Genomic DNA, 17543 nt, shown 5'->3' with positions numbered 1-17543 from the left:
TCTCTCTCTCAAAAATATATAAACGTTTAAAAGAAAAAGAAGAAGAATACGTGGAATATAGCTACAATGGAGCACTATCCAGCTATCAAAAGGAATGAACTCTTGCCATTTGCGACAACATGGTGGGAGCTGGAGTGTATAATGCTAAGCAAAATAAGCCACAGAGAAAGATGAAAACCTTAAGTTTCCACTCATATGTGAAATTTAACAAACAAAACCTTAAGAACCAAAACAGAAAGGGATGCCTGGGTGGCTCAGTCGGTTGGGCGTCCGACTTCGGCTCAGGTCACGATCTTGCGGTTCGTGAGTTCGAGCCCCGCGTCGGGCTCTGTGCTGACAGCTCAGAGCCTGGAGCCTGCTTCGGATTCTGTGTTTCCCTCTCTCTCTGCCCCTCCCCTGCTCATGCTCTGTCTTTCTCTGTCTCAAAAATAAATAAAATATTTAAAAAAATAAAAAAAAAAATAACCAAAACAGATGAACACAGGAAAAAAGTGATAAATCAAGGAACAGACTCTTCTTTTAAAAAAAATGTTTATTTATTTACTTTGGGAGAGAGTACGAGTGAGTAGGGGAGGGGCAGAGAGAGAATCCCAAGCAGGCTCTGCAATGTCAGCACAGAGCCCGTCACAGGGCTCGACCCACTAACTGTGAGATCGTGACCTGAGCCCAAATCAAGAGTAGGATGATTAACCAAGTGAGCCACCTGGGCGCCCGCAAGAAAGATGCTTAACCATAGAGAACACACTGATGGTTGCCAGGGGTGGAGGTGGGTGGGGATTAAGGAGGGCACCTGTAGTGATGAGCACTGGGTGCTGTATGAAGTGTTGAATCGCTATATTGTATGTTAACTGTTACTATATTTAAATTAAAATTTAAAAAATAGCTACACACTATGGGAAAACCATAGAACAGAGAGGAAAATGGATTTTTTTTTTTTTTTTTTTTTTTTTAAAGAGAGAGAGCAAGCACAAAAGCAGAAGAGAGTGGCAGAGGGAGAGAGAGAGAGAAGAATCTCAAGCAGGCTCCACACTCTGTGTCGAGCCCGACATGGGCTTAATCTCATGACCCTGGAACCATGACCTGAGCTGAAATCAAGATTCAGAAGCTCAACCGACTGAGCCACCCAGATGCCTCGGTAAAAGCTGGATCTTTGAGAAAAATGAAAACATTTGAGAAAGCTCTAGAGCTGGACCAATGGTTCTCCACTGGTAGTGACCGTGTCCCCATTCCCCTGGGAGTGAATATACCCTATAACATTTTTGATTGTTACAACTAAGGAGATGCTTCTGGCATCTAGTGGGTAAAAGGCCAGGGAGGTCTGCTAAACATTCTACAATACAGAGACAGCATAAGAAAGATACCAACCACAATGCACTGTTTGCTCAAAATGTAAATATTGACATCTTGAGAAACCTTGAGCTAGAGCAACCAAGAAAAAAAAGACACAAATTACAAAATTGGCAACGACAGGGACATCACTATAGACTTTGCAAATAGTAAAATTTAAAAAACACTACTTAAGGTAAAGTAGACAAATTCCCTGAGATACAAACTGCCACAGCTCAATCAAGAGGAAATACATAACCTGAACAATCCTATAACTATTAAAATACATTTAAAAACTAAAAAATAGACTGAACTTGGGCGCCTGGGTGGCTCAGTCAGTTAAGCGTCCGACTTTGCCTCAGGTCATGATCTCATGGTTCGTGGGTTCAAGCCCCACATCAGGCTCTGTGCTGACAGCTCGGAGACTGGAGCCTGCTTTGGAGTCTGTGTCTCCCTCTCTCTCTGCCCCTCCCCCACTCATGCTCTGTCTCTCAAAAATAAACATTGAAAAAAACCCTTTGTTTAAAAAAACAAAAAACAAAGACCAAGCTTAAAAATTTTCCATTATGGAAACCAAAAGGTCTAGGTAGCTTCACCGGCAATTTGACCAAACAAGAACAGAACAATACCAATTCTACCAAAAAACTCTTCCAATATATCACTTCCCAATTTGTTTTATTGAGGCCAATATTACCAAAACCAAATAAATACATTTACCAGAAATCATCTAGTATCTCTTTTTAAAAAAAAAAAAAAATTTTTAACGTTTATTTATTTTTGGGACAGAGAGAGACAGAGCATGAACGGGGGAGGGGCAGAGAGAGAGGGAGACACAGAATCGGAAACAGGCTCCAGGCTCTGAGCCATCAGCCCAGAGCCCGACGCGGGGCTCGAACTCACGGACCACGAGATCGTGACCTGGCTGAAGTCGGACGCTTAACCGACTGCGCCACCCAGGCGCCCCTCTAGTATCTCTTAATAACAATCAATAATACATAAAAAAGAATACATTATAACCAAGCAGGGTTTATTACCCCAGTAATCTGTGGCTGGTTTTAACAAGTGAAAATTAATATCAACCACCAGTTTAACAGACTAAACAAGAAAACCCTATATAATCATCAAGGGACACAGAGAAGACCTTCTACAAATTCAACATCCAATAATCATAAAAACTCTTCCCAAACTCTGAACACAAGAGAACTTCCTCAAACGGATGAAGGGCACCTACCAAAAACCCACAGCTATCATACTGAAAGATTTCCTTCTAAAATTGTGAACAGGGTAGGGATGTCTCCTCTCACTACTCCTATTCAGCTACCAGAGGGTCCCAGACAGTGCAATTACACAAGGAAAGGAAATGGAAGAAATAACACTGTCGACCTAGAAAGTCCCAAAGATTTTACCAAAAAGTTGCTAGAACCAGTAAGTCATTTTTAACGACATCACAAGATACAAGGTCAGTATGTGAAAATCAATTATAGTTCGATGTATTGGCCATAGTTGGAACCTGAAATGCAAAAGAACAGTAGCATTTACAGTAACACCAAAACCCATTAAATACTTAGGTATACAATCTCACAAACTGTGCACAATAGGATCTCTACGCTGAAAACAAAGCACTGATGAAAGAAATCTAGTAAAAGCTAAATAGGTAAGAAATATAAACCATGCTCATGAATCAGAAGATTGGATATTAAGATACTCAACCCAATTAGCTGTATAGATTCAGCATAATCACTATTAAAATCCCTATAATTTTTTGATCACCAAGCTGATTTTGAAATTTATATGAAAAGATAAAGGAGCTATAATAGGCAAAATAATTTTTAAAAAGGAGAACAATTTTGTAGGACACTCACAATCCGAATTCATAACTTACTATAAGCTGTAGTACCCAACACAATGTGATTTTGGCAAAAGGATACACAGAGACCAACGTAACAGAACATACAGAGATGTAAAGGAAATGCAGTGGAGAAAAGTTTTTTCAACAAATGGTGCTGGAAAAGGTGGACCACAGAAAAATGAGACCTAAACTGATGAAGACCTAAAGGTAAAACTACCGATTTTTCATAAAGCATAGATGAAAATTGGTGACTTTGGGTCAAAGATTTCTTACCTATGATATTTAAGGACAATCCATACAATGAGGGGGGTGGGGATCAATAAACTGGACTTCATCAAATTGAACTACTTGTAAATCGTATCACACAGGACTTTTATTCAGAGTATACTTTTACACAGAATATACAAACTCAATTACTCAGAAAAACGTCCACATTGCGTGGACTAGATCTCTCAGCTTGCTAGCTCCTACCTTCTTCAACTGTACTGAAGATACTATCATTTCAAACAATCTTTCCCTCTAAAGCATCAGATTTCCAACTCTTACTTCTCAGGCATCACCTTTAAATCACTCACACTCACAATCTCAAAAGGGAACATACTCGTGGCGGAGAATAACACGTTGCTCAACAGGCAATACCAAAGACAAAGGCAGACTTTTTATTTTAAAAATTAAACATAATCTGCATATAAAAAGACTATTTTATTAAATAGTTTTTATTAAATTAAACTTATTAAATTAATACACATGTATTAGTAAGGTACCAAGAACTCCATTTATAAAGGCTAAATATTTTCCAAAATTTTAACTGTTTAATTAAAAACCCATAGAATGATCTCAATCTTCTAGCCATGTGATTACTAATATCAAAAGCAATAAAGTGTTCAAAACTGACAAATAAAAATAATGATATTCACTATGAAATGGTTAAATGTATGTTTACAGATAGTCACATGATTACAAATCAGAATAAATTTTTCATTAAACTTTTACAATGCTCCAGAACTGATGAGGGCTTATCTTGTTAAATGAGCTACAACTATTAGGCGAATACAAATTACAACTGAAATGAGGTCTCAGGAGACAACCACTGAAATGGTTAAAAAGAGAAGACTGACCGGACAGGTGTCGGCAAGGACGTAAACAACTAGGAACTACTTGGACGCTGCTGGTGGCAATGTAAAAAGAGTACAAGCACTGTGCAAAAATGGTTTCGCAGTTTCTTACGAAGTTAAATACCTACCATGTGTCCCAGCTATTCCATTTCTAGAAATCTACTCAGGAGAAATGAAGGAATATTTCCACACAACAATTTGCACACAAAGGTTCACAGCAACTTTGTTTTTAATAGCCCCCAAAAGTAGAAACAACCAAAATGTCCATCAACAGACAAAGGGATAAACCTGTGGGGCAGCCAAGCAACGGAATTAGCTACTGATACATGCAACACTGGGGGTAAATTACAAAACAATTATGTAGAATCAAAGGCACACCCCATCCCGACAAAACAGTACATACTTGATAAGGATTCCACTTATACAAAGTTCTAAATGACAGAAACTAAGCTAAAATGACAAAAAACAGATCAGTGGTTGGTGGGGGAGGGCAGTGATTGTAATAGAACACAAGGAAACGTGAGGGTTATAGAAATCTCATTTCGAGCGCAGTGAGAAAAGTTTTATCCGAACGTAAAGACAACAAAACTAATCAAGTTTTATACTTTAAATACTTTAATGTATTTTATGCAGCCATAAACACAAAACTGACTATAAAATATCAAAAACGTTCTTCTAAACTAAAATCCAATAATGTGTGAAAGCATGCTGCGTACTGTGAAACTACAGCCTTCCATTCCTCCCTAAATAAGCAAGCCGAAAGATATGGAACAAAGTGACCAATAACAGCTAATACTTACTAACGTCTTACCTTTTACAGATTTTTAAGATAAGGATAATGCTTATACGGGTATTTTGTGTTGCACAAACAGAGCCACCCAAGGTTCAGAAGACCTCTTGGGTCTCCCAAATATTACTAGAAATTGGAACTGAATTCTAAATTGTGCCCCAACTTTTGCTTGTCCTTTTAAGAATATCAATGGCTATTTACATTTCTGCTGTAGATTACTTATCTCACGGCCGCATTTTTGAAATCTATTTTATTGTAGTGATCAATCATAAGCACGCATGCCAGTCAGACAAGCAAGAAGTATTTAAGGAGTTCAGACAATCAATAAATTTGAGTTTTAACCGCTGATAACTTTTGGAAAGAAAACCTGTATTAATAGTATTACCTTGAATGTTATATTGATAGTAATCAGGATCTTCTGATTCTTCCTTTACTGTCACAGCTGCCATTTCCAGGGAAATACCTACAAAAGAAAATGACATTATTTACTTACACTTTAGGGAATGCTCTGTCCTAAAATAGTGCAGAACAGAAGTGAAAGAACAGTGAAGGAACGAGTGAAAGGACAGAAGTTCGCTAGGTAGCTAAGGGACAAAATCACCTAAAACCCAACCTACACAACGTTGTAATTATGACTAATTTTCTGGGATTACTTGCTGCTAACTTTTTTCCTCTGACATTCTTATCTTTGGAATTGGAGAACATCAGTCCCACTCTCTTTTCACTCAACATTAAAAATGCTTTTTTTACAGGGGCACCCAGCTGGCTCGCTCAGGAAAGCATACGACTCCTGATCTCATGGTCTTGAGTTCAAGCCCCACACTGGGCATAGAGCTTACAGAAGGAAGGAAGGAAGGAAGGGAGGGAGGGAGGGAGGGAGGGAGGAAGGGAGGAAGGGAGGAAGGGAGGAAGGGAGGAAGGGAGGAAGGAAGGAAGGAAGGAAGGAAATAAATAGATAGATAGATCTTTTACCAACCACTGAAAAGCACTTAGTCATCAGTTATAATAACTCACTACTCTGCAGTTAAGGTGGCATAATTTTAAACCATTTTAATAAGATACATAGACTTTTTTATCCTAATAAATCCCTTTATTAACAAGGGTACAAAATACACCTTTCGCATAATGCCTTGCCTACAATTAGGACAGATCATCTGGCATGGGCCTTCGTGGCTAGACATGAAGGAGCACGCACGGTCCAATTCCACATGCAGGAAAGCCAACCACAACCATACAGTCCTCTGATCAACTTCATACTGAGCCGGTGCTACGTGACTTGAGAAGTTTGCATGTGATTTTTTCAACTGAAGAAAACAGCTCAAAAAGAGCTAGCCCGACGTACTAGAGGACACCTACCCCTAACGCAACAGGCAATTACCGATGGGAAACTGATTTGCTTCCCACGACGGCGACAGGGAACATGTCTGAAACCGCTCAGATTCTGCAGGCTGTCTCTTTACCACACGAGTGGTCATCAGCAAAGGTTAAGAGGAAATCACAGCAAACAAAAAAGGCAGATCCACTGGGGATTTAGACCCTTCAGGAATGAAGGTCTGGGTCGCCTCAACCAGGGAAAGGTCAAGAACCTTACCAGCTAAGGTCCTGACCGAAGGCAAAGAAAGATATACAATATAATGGGTCATGGATTGGGAAGGTGTGGATTTTTGTGACAAGTTGTTGAAATGTGGACACTATACGTATTTTCTTCCTTGTTAGGAGTGTTTCTTTCTGCAAACACATGTATCTGGATATACCAACTGTTCTCTCTTCTCCTCTGCATTGTTATTTTACAGAAGTTTTGTTAGGTTTCCTTTGCCACTTAGCCTTTAGAAAAAAAGAATATTCAAATAGGTTGAGCGTGAATGTGAGACCTAAGTAAGACAGCTCAGGAGAGGACATTAATCAGTCTCCCACAGAGGGGGACAGGAACTGCTAGAACACTGGAACTCCTCATTTTGGGGAGAGAGCAAAAGTGGAGGAGTCTGTAGGAAGGGCAGCTACACGCTATGAGACGGAAACAGTTGTCCTTTTGTTCCAAGGAAGCCCAAATATGTAGGGGCGGGTGTGGATGAGCAGCCACAGGGGCAGCAGCCAGTGCGGTCACTGAGCTGCTGTCCCAGTTCCAGACACCTCCCCGACTCTGCTGGAGCCTGGACCGCAAACCGGTCGGGCTCCTTGCAAAAACTCCCCAGGGAACGCAACAGGGAGGAGGCTGTGAGGCCAGAGATGAGAAAACCAACCCGCGACTTCCTTTCGGCTCCTCGTCTGCGTCTCGTTCCAGTCAGGGTCACTCACCGCTGGCACCCTCCTTCAATCTGACACTTCCCATAGCAAGAGCAAGACCCCCTGGAAAATTCTTCCGACCCTAGCAGGACCGGTTTTCACACGTCACCTCAGACAGCAGTACCATCCCACAGCCTCCCACCTCAGAAGGCAAAATTAAGACTTTAGGGTGGCAGCCAGCTCCTCGAGTCGTTACTTACAGGGCTCCTTAGCTACTCCTTCTAATACAAAGTTAATCATTAGTTAACCTCTACATTAAATTGTCTCCATTCAAGAAATATATAAGAAATAAGTAAGGGGTGCCTGGGTGGCTCGGTGGGTTAAGCCTCCAACTCTTTTGATTTCAGTTCAGGTCACCATCTCACCGTCTGGAGATCAAGTCCTGTATCATCAGGATCTGCACTGAGCGCGGACCCTGCTTGGGATTCTCTCTCTCTCTCTCTCTCTCTCTCTCTCTCTCTCTCTCAAAATAAATAAATAAACATTAAAAAAATTAAAAATGGAAATATTAAAAGAAATTGCAGGATAAATTAAGAACATAAAGATACAAAGTACAAGGAGAAAAAAGAAACCCCTAGAATAGCAGTGCTATTATATCCCCAAAGATGGTTAAAGAATTCAGTAAAATACAATCTTTCTCAATTCAGCACGTTTATCTTTAGATACAAACCATTCAGGAGATGACTCTACGAATAAAAGAGAGAAAACAATTTGCAAAATGATGATTTAGGTGCAATCAACTAAAAGCTAAACAGAAAACTGAGGTTTCCTGTGGCATGAAAAACAACAACAAAAAGCCTTCTGTAAAACAATGCAACAGATTCGAATACTTCCTCCCAATAAAGACATTCAACACTACCACTCTTGCAGATCTCCCCAAAAAACGAACACTCGGCCTGTCTGCACCATACACAAAAGCTGTCCCCGCCTCACGCACACACGCAGGCACAATTAACACAGCTTCCCCTTTCCCCAACTATTCACCCCAAATGCCATTAGAGGGCACTGAGCAAGGCAGACAGCGGCACGGGCGGTTCAGTGCAGCAGGGTGGGCCGGCTGAGTGAGAAGTGTACTCACACGAAGGGCAGGGGAAGTGAGGGCCTTAGGAGACCCAGGCTGATAAGAGGGTAGGCAGGGCTGCGGACAGCCCGACAAGGAACGTCAGAGCAGGAGTCCGGGCAGGACAGTGACGATGAGAAATGGGGTAGACAATAGGACATGGGTCAAATGAAGAAAATAGACTAAGGACTCTCATCGGAACAGAGGGATATGGAAAACCCCTTGGGATGTTAAGAGAACAGAAGATGTGGGCATGAAACACCATAGCTGTAAATGCATGTATGTATATATTTTTGTGTACACAAACTCCCCCCACACACGGATTCCTAAGCTGCGTCCACTGGGAAGCAGTAACCTCCCAATGGCAATGGACGCACCTCCCACCAAGATACTGACATCTTGAGATCATTCTCCTCAGAAAGGACCCGGGGTTTCTTGGAATGGTTGACCCTAGGGCTGGATTAGAGAAAGTGCGAGGAACCTTGACCACCTTGTACTGCAAGAAAGGAAGTTCTGAAAAATTATGGCGAGGGGCGTCTGGGTGGCTCAGTCGATAAAGCATGCAACTCTTTTTTTTTTTTTTTAATGTTTATTTATTTATTTTTGAGAGACAGAGAAAGAGAGCACAAGCAGGGGAGGGGCAGAGAGAGAAGGAGACACAGAATCCAAAGCAGGCTCCAGGCTCTGAGCTGTCAGCACAGAGCCCGACCCGGGGCTTGAACCCACAAACTGTGAGATCATGACCTGAGCTGAAGTTGGATGCTTAACCTACTGAGCCCCCCAGGAGCCCCAGGCATGCAATTCTTGATCTCGGGATTGTGAGTTCCAACCCCACATTGGGTGTAGAGATTACTTAAAAAGAAAATCTTAAAGAAATAATAAAATAAAATAAATAGTATGAAATACCAAAGCATCATCTGTAAGAAAGCAACAATTTAAACAGTCATCAAGAATTTTTAAACCTGTGGCACCTGGGTAGCTCAGTCAGTTGAGCATCCCTTTTGGGATCAGGTCATGATCTCGTGGTTTGTGAGTTCGAGCCCCGCATCAGGCTATGTGCTGACAGCATGGAGCCTGCTTGGGATTCTGTCTCCTATCTCCCTCTCTCTCTGTGTGCCCTTACCCTGCTCACTCACACACACCCTTTCTTTCTCTCTCTCTCTCAAAAATAAATTAATTAAAAAAAAAAAAAAAGAACTTTTAAATCTGTTTCTCCCTGTTCTTTGTGGAGTATGAGCAGAATGTTTGCCATCTGCTAGCTAAACTTCATCTTTCTTGGATTTTTATCTACATTTCCTTAACTAGACTTAGCATTTTCCCTTGCTTCTACAATCTTTGATCATTTATTTTTTGGATTAGCTCTTTGTAAGTCAAATACAACAAGGTTTGTCATTTGTCTTGCAAACAGCCATTCCCTGTGTCTCACATGTGCTTTGACACATTTTGGCTGACCTTGTCATCCTTAATTTTTAATTCTTTCTTGGTCAAACGTATTGCTTAGAAATCACTCAAAGGACTACTAATTTTTTTTCTAAAGGCTTTAATTCTAAACTCTTATTATATCTGGAATTCTTTACAAAGTCACATCAAACTATCGGTATTTTGTTTTCCGTTTTCTAGTTGATTCTCTGGTGTTCTACATTCATAATCACATGTACAAGTCGATGGTGCCCTCCTTGTACTGGTTTGTACTAGAATTCTGGTAAGAAACTGGTGAAAAGGTGCCTCTCTGTTTTACAAAGAGTGCTTCTGGTAGTTCACTATTAAACACAATGATGGAGGGGGTGTCTGACTTCGGCTCAGGTCATGATCTCATGGTCTGGGGGGTTCCAGGCCCACGCAGGGCTCTGCGCTGACGAAGTCTGTCTCCCTCTCTCTCTGCCCCTCCCCCACTCACACTCCGGCTCTGTTTCTCTCTCTCAAAAATACATACACATTAAAAAAAATTCAACACAATGATGGGCTGGCATTTACAATTATGTATGACAGCCTGACACATCAGGTTAAGGATTTCTGCTGCCTTTTTATCATCTACTCAGATGATAATATATTATTTCTGGTTATTTCAGTAACATGAGAAAGGGAGTTTAGAGATTTTCTAATCTCATCCTTACGTTCCTTAGTGAATTTTAAGTCTGAAATTCACTGCACAAGGTAATTTGTTTTTAAAGATTTTTTTTCTTTTTTTAAGTAATCTTTCTACCTAACGTGGGACTCGAACTTACAAGCCTGAGATCAAGAGCGGCACACTGTAACAGCTGAGCCAGCCAGGAGCCCAGGATAAATTTTTTTTTTATATATATATATGAAATTTATTGTCAAATTGGTTTCCATACAACACCCAGTGCTCATCCCAAAAGGTGCCCTCCTCAATACCCATCACCCACCTTCCCCTCCCTCCCACCCCCCATCAACCCTCAGTTTGTTCTCAGTTTTTAAGAGTCTCTTATGCTTTGGCTCTCTCCCACTCTAACCTCTTTTTTTTCTTTTCCTTCCCCTCCCCCATGGGTTTCTGTTAAGTTTCTCAGGATCCACTTAAGAGTGAAAACATATGGTATCTGTCTTTCTCTGTATGGCTTATTTCACTTAGCATCACACTCTCCAGTTCCATCCACGTTGCTACAAAGGGCCATATTTCGTTCTTTCTCATTGCCATGTAGTACTCCATTGTGTATATAAACCACAAGTTCTTTATCCATTCATCAGTTGATGGACATTTAGGCTCTTTCCACAATTTGGCTATTGATGAGAGTGCTGCTATAAACATTGGGGTACAAGTGCCCCTATGCATCAGTACTACTGTATCCCTTGGGTAAATTCCTAGCAGTGCTATTGCTGGGTCATAGGGTAGGTCTATTTTTAATTTTCTGAGGAACCTCCACACTGTTTTCCAGAGTGGCTGCACCAGTTCGCATTCCCACCAACAGTGCAAGAGGGTTCCAGGATAATTTTTTAACCAACTTGGGAGGACGGTAAAAGCCCCACAATGACAGGTTCTGCAAGCGTGAATGTGGATGTGACAAAACTGACAAACGGCTTCCATCCCCTGCAGGAGATCAGTCTGAAGATGTCACTTTTTAGCAATGATACAAAACTGCATTTTACACAATTGAAATTTTTGGACCCCAGCTATAGCTAACGCTCAGGTTATAGTTTACGTATGTCTTCAATACGAAAAAGCAGTAAATGTCCATTTTTTGTTGCCAATCACCAAAGCTAATTATTAAATATATTCTTAGTAATAATACAATGATCTTTTAAAGCTATGTATTATTTTTTAGAAGATATTTTAAAAAATGGGGGGAGCACCCGGGCGGCTCAGTCAGTTGAGCATCCAACCTCAGCTCAGGTCATGATCTCACAGCTCATGAGTCTGAGCCCCATGCTGGGCTCACTGCTCTCAGCCTGTCAGCACAGGGCCTGCACAGATCCTCTGTCCCTCTGTCTGCCCCTCCCCCGCTTGTGTTCCCCCCAAAACAAATAAATAAAAAATAATAGTTATGTATTATTTTTAAACACAAGGTTGCTGTCATTCATAGAACCAGAGTAACAAAAAGTCCTAACAATAAAATTGTCATCAAGTCAGGAAGAGCTGTCTGTATGTCTTATAAACAGGCAGAACCACTTGCATCCTAGAAATGGGACGTGGGAAGAAGCAAACGTTAATTGAAATATCCAAGACCATGCTCAGTTCTGAAAGTACTCGAACAATAAAAATCAACTTAAATAGGGGCGCCTGGGTGGCGCAGTCGGTTAAGCGTCCGACTTCAGCCAGGTCACGATCTCGTGGTCCGTGAGTTCGAGCCCCGCGTCGGGCTCTGGGCTGATGGCTCAGAGCCTGGAGCCTGCTTCCGATTCTGTGTCTCCCTCTCTCTCTGCCCCTCCCCCGTTCATGCTCTGTCTCTCTCTGTCCCAAAAATAAATAAAAAAAAGTTGAAAAAAAAAAATTTTTTTAAAAATCAACTTAAATATATGGTAAAAGTGGGAAAGGGAAAAAAAAAAGTATTGAAGATAGTAAAAAAATTATATCCTCATTTTCCATATGTTAACAGATAATAAAACCAAACCTTAAAATGACAGGAGATAGAGTGTACTATTGGTCTAAGACTGGGGGGAGGGGGGGGGCATCTGAGTTCAAGGAAACAGAACTGAAGGCACAGAAGTACACCTGGTCACATGCTGTCTGACAGGTGCTGAGGCGATCCAACGAAGAAACGAGAGCTTTTCAACAGATGCTGGGGCGGCAGGGTAGTCCGCACACAAAAGGATGAAATCAGACCCTTCCCTTCCCTTCCCTTCCCTTCCAACAAGCACAATGAATTCAAAACAGATTTTAGGCTTAAACATAAGAGTTAAAACTACACAATTCCAGAAAAATGCAGTAAGTGAGAAATTCTTCATGACCTCAAGTTAGACAAAGATTTTAGGTTTCCTAGGGGTAACACCCAAAGTAAAAGTGATTAAAGAAAAATCTGAAAAACTGAACTGCATCAAAATCAAAGCAGTTTTAAGGCTTCAAATGATACCGTTAAGCAAATGAAAAGACAAGCCAGAGTAGAAAAATATATTTGCAAAACATTATTTCTAATTTCAAAAATCCAGAATATATAAAAGAACTCTAATAAGTAAGAATTAAAAAAGAAAGAGGAAAAAAAAAGGAGAAAGAAAAAGGAATGAAATCTTGCCATTTGTGACAACATGGATGGACATAGAGGGTATTATGTTACATGAAATAAGTCAGAAAGACAAATACCATATGATTTCACTTCTATGTGGAACTAAAAAACAAAACAAATGACTAACAAAAAGCCAACCAGACTCAAATACAGAGAACAAACTGTTGACTGCCATAGCAGAGTTGAATCAGGAGATGGGCAAAATAGGTGAAAAAGATTAAAAGGTACAAACGGTTATAAAATATACACGTCATTGTGATAAAAAGTACAGTATAGGGAATATAGTCAATATTATAATAAGGTTGTATGGTGACAGATGGGGACTATATTGAATAATGTATAGAAGTATCGAATCACTATGTTGTACACCCGAAACCAGTAACACTGTATGTCAACTCTACTTCAATAATAAATAAATAGATAACCAAAAAGAAAAAAAAAAAACAACATAATTAAAGAACAAGCAAAAGAATTAAAAAGACATTTCATCAAAGGTAATATATGAATAGCTAATGAGCACATCAAATGATGTCCAACATCATTAGGAAAACGCAATTAAATGTGTTCTGTTTGTTTGTTTTTTACTGTTTATTTACTTTTGAGAGAGACAGAGCATGAAGTTGGGGGAGAGGGGGGACAGACAGAGAGGGAGACAGAATCCGAAGGAGGCTCCAGGCTCCAAGCTGTCAGCACAGAGCCCAAAGCGGGGCTCGAACTCACAGATCACGAGATCATGATCTGAGCTGAAGTCGGACGCTCAACTGACTGAGCCACCCAGGCGCCCCAGGAAAATGCAATTAAAACCACAATTCTAGGACATTCTGGAAAAAGGAAAATGATGAAGACAGTAAAAAGATCAGTGATGGATGACCAGGTGTTAGAGAAGACAGACAGAAGAACAGGCAGAGGACAGGGGAGTTTTAGAGCAGTAGTACTATTCTGTATACTATAGTGCGGGGTAACATTCATCATACAGTTAACAAAACCCACAGAATGCACAAGACTGAACGCTAATGTAAACTAAGGAGTCTGGGTAATAATGGTTCATCATTTTTAATACCAATCTGATGCGGGATATTAATAGTTTGGGGGGGAGGTATTGCTAGGTACGTGTGGGGGTAGAAGATACATGGAAACACTCTCTGTACTTTCGTTCAATTGTTGTGAACCTAATAAAACTGCTCTAAAAATAAAATACCTATTTACAAGTGCACAAACAAAAAAATAAACCCCACACCTATACACAATGAGACACCACTTCATATTCACTAGAATTGCTATACTCAAAAAAGAGAGACAATACCATGTGTTGCCCAAGATATGGAGAAAGTGAAACCTCCAAACACTGCTGCTAAGAACATGCAGCCACTTGGGAAAAGAATTTGCCAGCTGCTTAACTAGTTAGGCACAGAGTTACCATAGGACGAGCAATTCACTCCTGGGTATCTACCCAAGGGAAATGAAGACATTTTTTCTACACGAAGACAAATAGGAGTATTCCTAACCATCCATGTTATTCGAGACAGCCAAAAAATGGAAACAACTCAAATGCCCGCCAAACGGTAAACGGATAAAGAAACGGTAGTATATCCTTACAATGGAATAACATTCAGGTATGAACCCTACAACTATTGTCGAAGATAATGCGGAGCAAAAGAATCAAAATGCAGAACACCACATATTGTATGATTCCATTCACAGGAAATGTCCAGCTAAGCCTACAAAATCCAAAAAGTAGACTAATGGTGGGAACAGGGCTTCCATTTGGGCACCAGCTTTCCATTTAGGATGACAGAAATGTTCCAAAATTAGACTGTGGCAATAACTGCAAAACTCTATAGATGTACTCAACACCACTGAATCTTGTACTTTAGGGCAGGTGAATTCAATGGCACGTAAACTGTATCTCAATAAAGCTATCCAAAACTATCTATATAGAATAACACTAAAAGCATGACATTTAAAAATAAGGAATTCAGGGGTGCCTGGGTGGCTCAGCTGGTTAAACACATGACTTAGGCTCAGGTCCTGAGCTCAAGCCTCACATCAAGCTCCCTCTTGTCAGCACAGAGCCTGCTTTGGATCCTCTGTCTGCCTCCCTCTTTCTGCCCCTCTCCCCCACTCATGCTCACCCTCCTTCTAAAATAAATAAATGTTAAAAAATAAAATAAAATAAGGAATTCAACATTCAAACCAGCTTAGAGTTAATGAAAAGCAGTCTCCTTGGAGGGCAGAAACAAGAGTGCAGGGGAGAAGGGACAGTAAGAGGACATTTGATGGGTTTGTATAAAAAGCACTGTAGAACCAGCTGACATTTTACACTATTATTCCTATGTAACTGGGGGGAAAACCTAACAATAAATTTTGTTTACAAATGGGTAATTAGCAACAAACTTCTGGGTAACACTTAGTAACTCAACTTTTTAGGTGTTAAGCATAATATGTGCTAACACTTAAGAAATCATGTCACCGGTGGAATAAATTTGTTCTGTCTGTTTCTCAACAAAGCATTATCGGAAATAATGCGTCAAAATACAACCTTCTAAGTTAAGGGAAAGGCTTCCTTACTTAAATTTCATAGAGGACTCTAAAAGCACAAGTACATACCAGAATCTTCTGTGGGCTCAGTTTTCACTTTGACGGGGCCACAGCTGAAAAGAAAAGAAGGCAGGATAAAGCAGTGCGCAGGTGCGGGCGGCCACACAGCAGTCAGGTCCTCATGTGACCAAGCTCAATGCAAACCTGACTTAACTTTAAATGTACGTATTTATTTCTTTGCATATATAACTTGTCAACTGAATTTAGTACTTTAATCCCAATCAATTTTTGGGTACAACAGTATAATAGTAACTTGCAAATTCCACTGTACTACAAGGCCCTCCTATTCCCCATGTAGTTATCAATCTATCACATTAGCTTCCCCCAGGAAGTACTTAGTCAGAAACTGCATTTTCATAGGACCCCAAATCAATCAGCTGAATATAAAACATCAAGATATGTGATATGGTCCTTTTTAATATTCTACTACCTCAAATTCCTAAAGACTAAAAACCGCTATGGCATGGAAGTTTATTCGTACTGATGAACTATGTTTTACCTTCCACCTGGAGATAGCATTGACCTTTCAGCGTCTGTTACCATCACACGACCACCTATGTACAAAAAAAAAAAAAAGAAAAGAAAAATGAGATTCAGGTTTTTCACACAATTTCAATATGACTAACATTTCCAAAGGTCCTGAGCAGACAGTAGGGGAGGAGGGGCGCCCACAGCTCTGGATCAAGCTGGAGGGAGTACCCGGTGACTCCACACGACAGTGTCCTTCGTCCTCCCCTGTAAGGAAAGGAAGTGGGGTGACAATCCTGATGGCGTTCATCCCCTCACCGGCCAGCACCCTCCCCCACTTAAGGAAAAAGCTCCTATTTTTACCGATGCAATAAAGAAAAGCAATGTACTATTACCCTGCCAATGTAGAAGAAGCCTCTACTGATGCAGGAGTGCTGACAGAAAGTTCTATCATGACTCCATCTGGCTCACGAGGACCGGAAAGCTGTGACTGGCCTAATAGGTACAGGGTTTTTATTTGGGGGTGACGAGAATGTTCTGGAATTACATGCTGGTGACGGCCGTCCATCTTGTAAAGATACTAAAACCCATGGAAGCATACACCTTACAACCCTGAATGTTACATATACTAAAAAAGCATGAATTTTATGTTTGAAAAACATAAAAAGGAAACAAGAGAGATGGATGCCACCGCATGTTGATGAAAAAGTCGAGTAACTGGAGTGCTCTCACTTCTGGCGGGAACGGCCAGTGGAGTAAATCATGCTGAAAACCAGTTTGGTGCTTTCCTAAAAAATTAAATACATAACTACCATTTGCCACTCCAAATTTAGGTATTTACTGAAACGTATGCTCGTATAAAGACGTGCCTTCAAACATTCACAGCAGCTTTCTTTATAATTAAGGCCAAGATATGGAAACTCAAATTTTCATGGGCAAGTGAATGAGTAAACAAATTGTGGTGTAGCTATACATTGGAATACTAATCAGTAAAATAATGAACTACTGATAGAAAGAATAAGGATCAATCTTAAAATAAAAAGCAAAACAAGAGACGCCGAGGGGGTTCAGTCAGTAAGCGTCCAACTCTTGTTTTCAGCTCAGGACATGATCTCACAGGGGCCGTGAGGTCGAGCCCTGCATTGGGCTCTGTGTTGTAGCAGGGAGCCTGCTTGGGATAGTGTGTGTGTGTGTCTCTCTCTCTCTCTCCCTCTCTCTCTCCCTCCCTCCCTCCCTCCCTCCCTCTCCCCCCCCCCCCATTGCCTCCCTTGCTCACACTTGGTCTCTCTAAAAATAAATAAACATTAAAAAAAAAAAAAGGAAAACCAAAAAAGTACCTACTATGATTCCATTTATACTTAAAAAATCTATAAAAGCC

At 40.6% G+C, this 17543-nt stretch overlaps 1 protein-coding gene across 7 annotated transcripts in view; it reads right to left on the bottom strand.

Annotated features, from left to right (window-relative positions):
• GTF2I (general transcription factor IIi) overlaps positions 1-17543 on the bottom strand; it is a 110834-nt gene that overhangs the window by 53456 nt on the left and 39835 nt on the right. For all 7 annotated transcript variants that reach the window (XM_045460129.1, XM_045460128.1, XM_045460127.1 and 4 more), the window contains exons 7-9: positions 16197-16251; positions 15707-15750; positions 5466-5543 (exon numbers count right to left, since the gene is read on the bottom strand). In XM_045460129.1, coding sequence (XP_045316085.1) covers positions 5466-5543; positions 15707-15750; positions 16197-16251 — 177 coding nt within the window. The remainder of the gene's footprint in view (positions 1-5465; positions 5544-15706; positions 15751-16196; positions 16252-17543) is intronic.

Source organism: Leopardus geoffroyi, chromosome E3 (assembly GCF_018350155.1).
Source record: "Leopardus geoffroyi isolate Oge1 chromosome E3, O.geoffroyi_Oge1_pat1.0, whole genome shotgun sequence".
NCBI classification, from domain to species: Eukaryota; Metazoa; Chordata; class Mammalia; order Carnivora; family Felidae; genus Leopardus; species Leopardus geoffroyi.
Note: the sequence above shows the minus strand (reverse complement) of the source record. Positions and strands in the feature narration are given on the sequence as shown.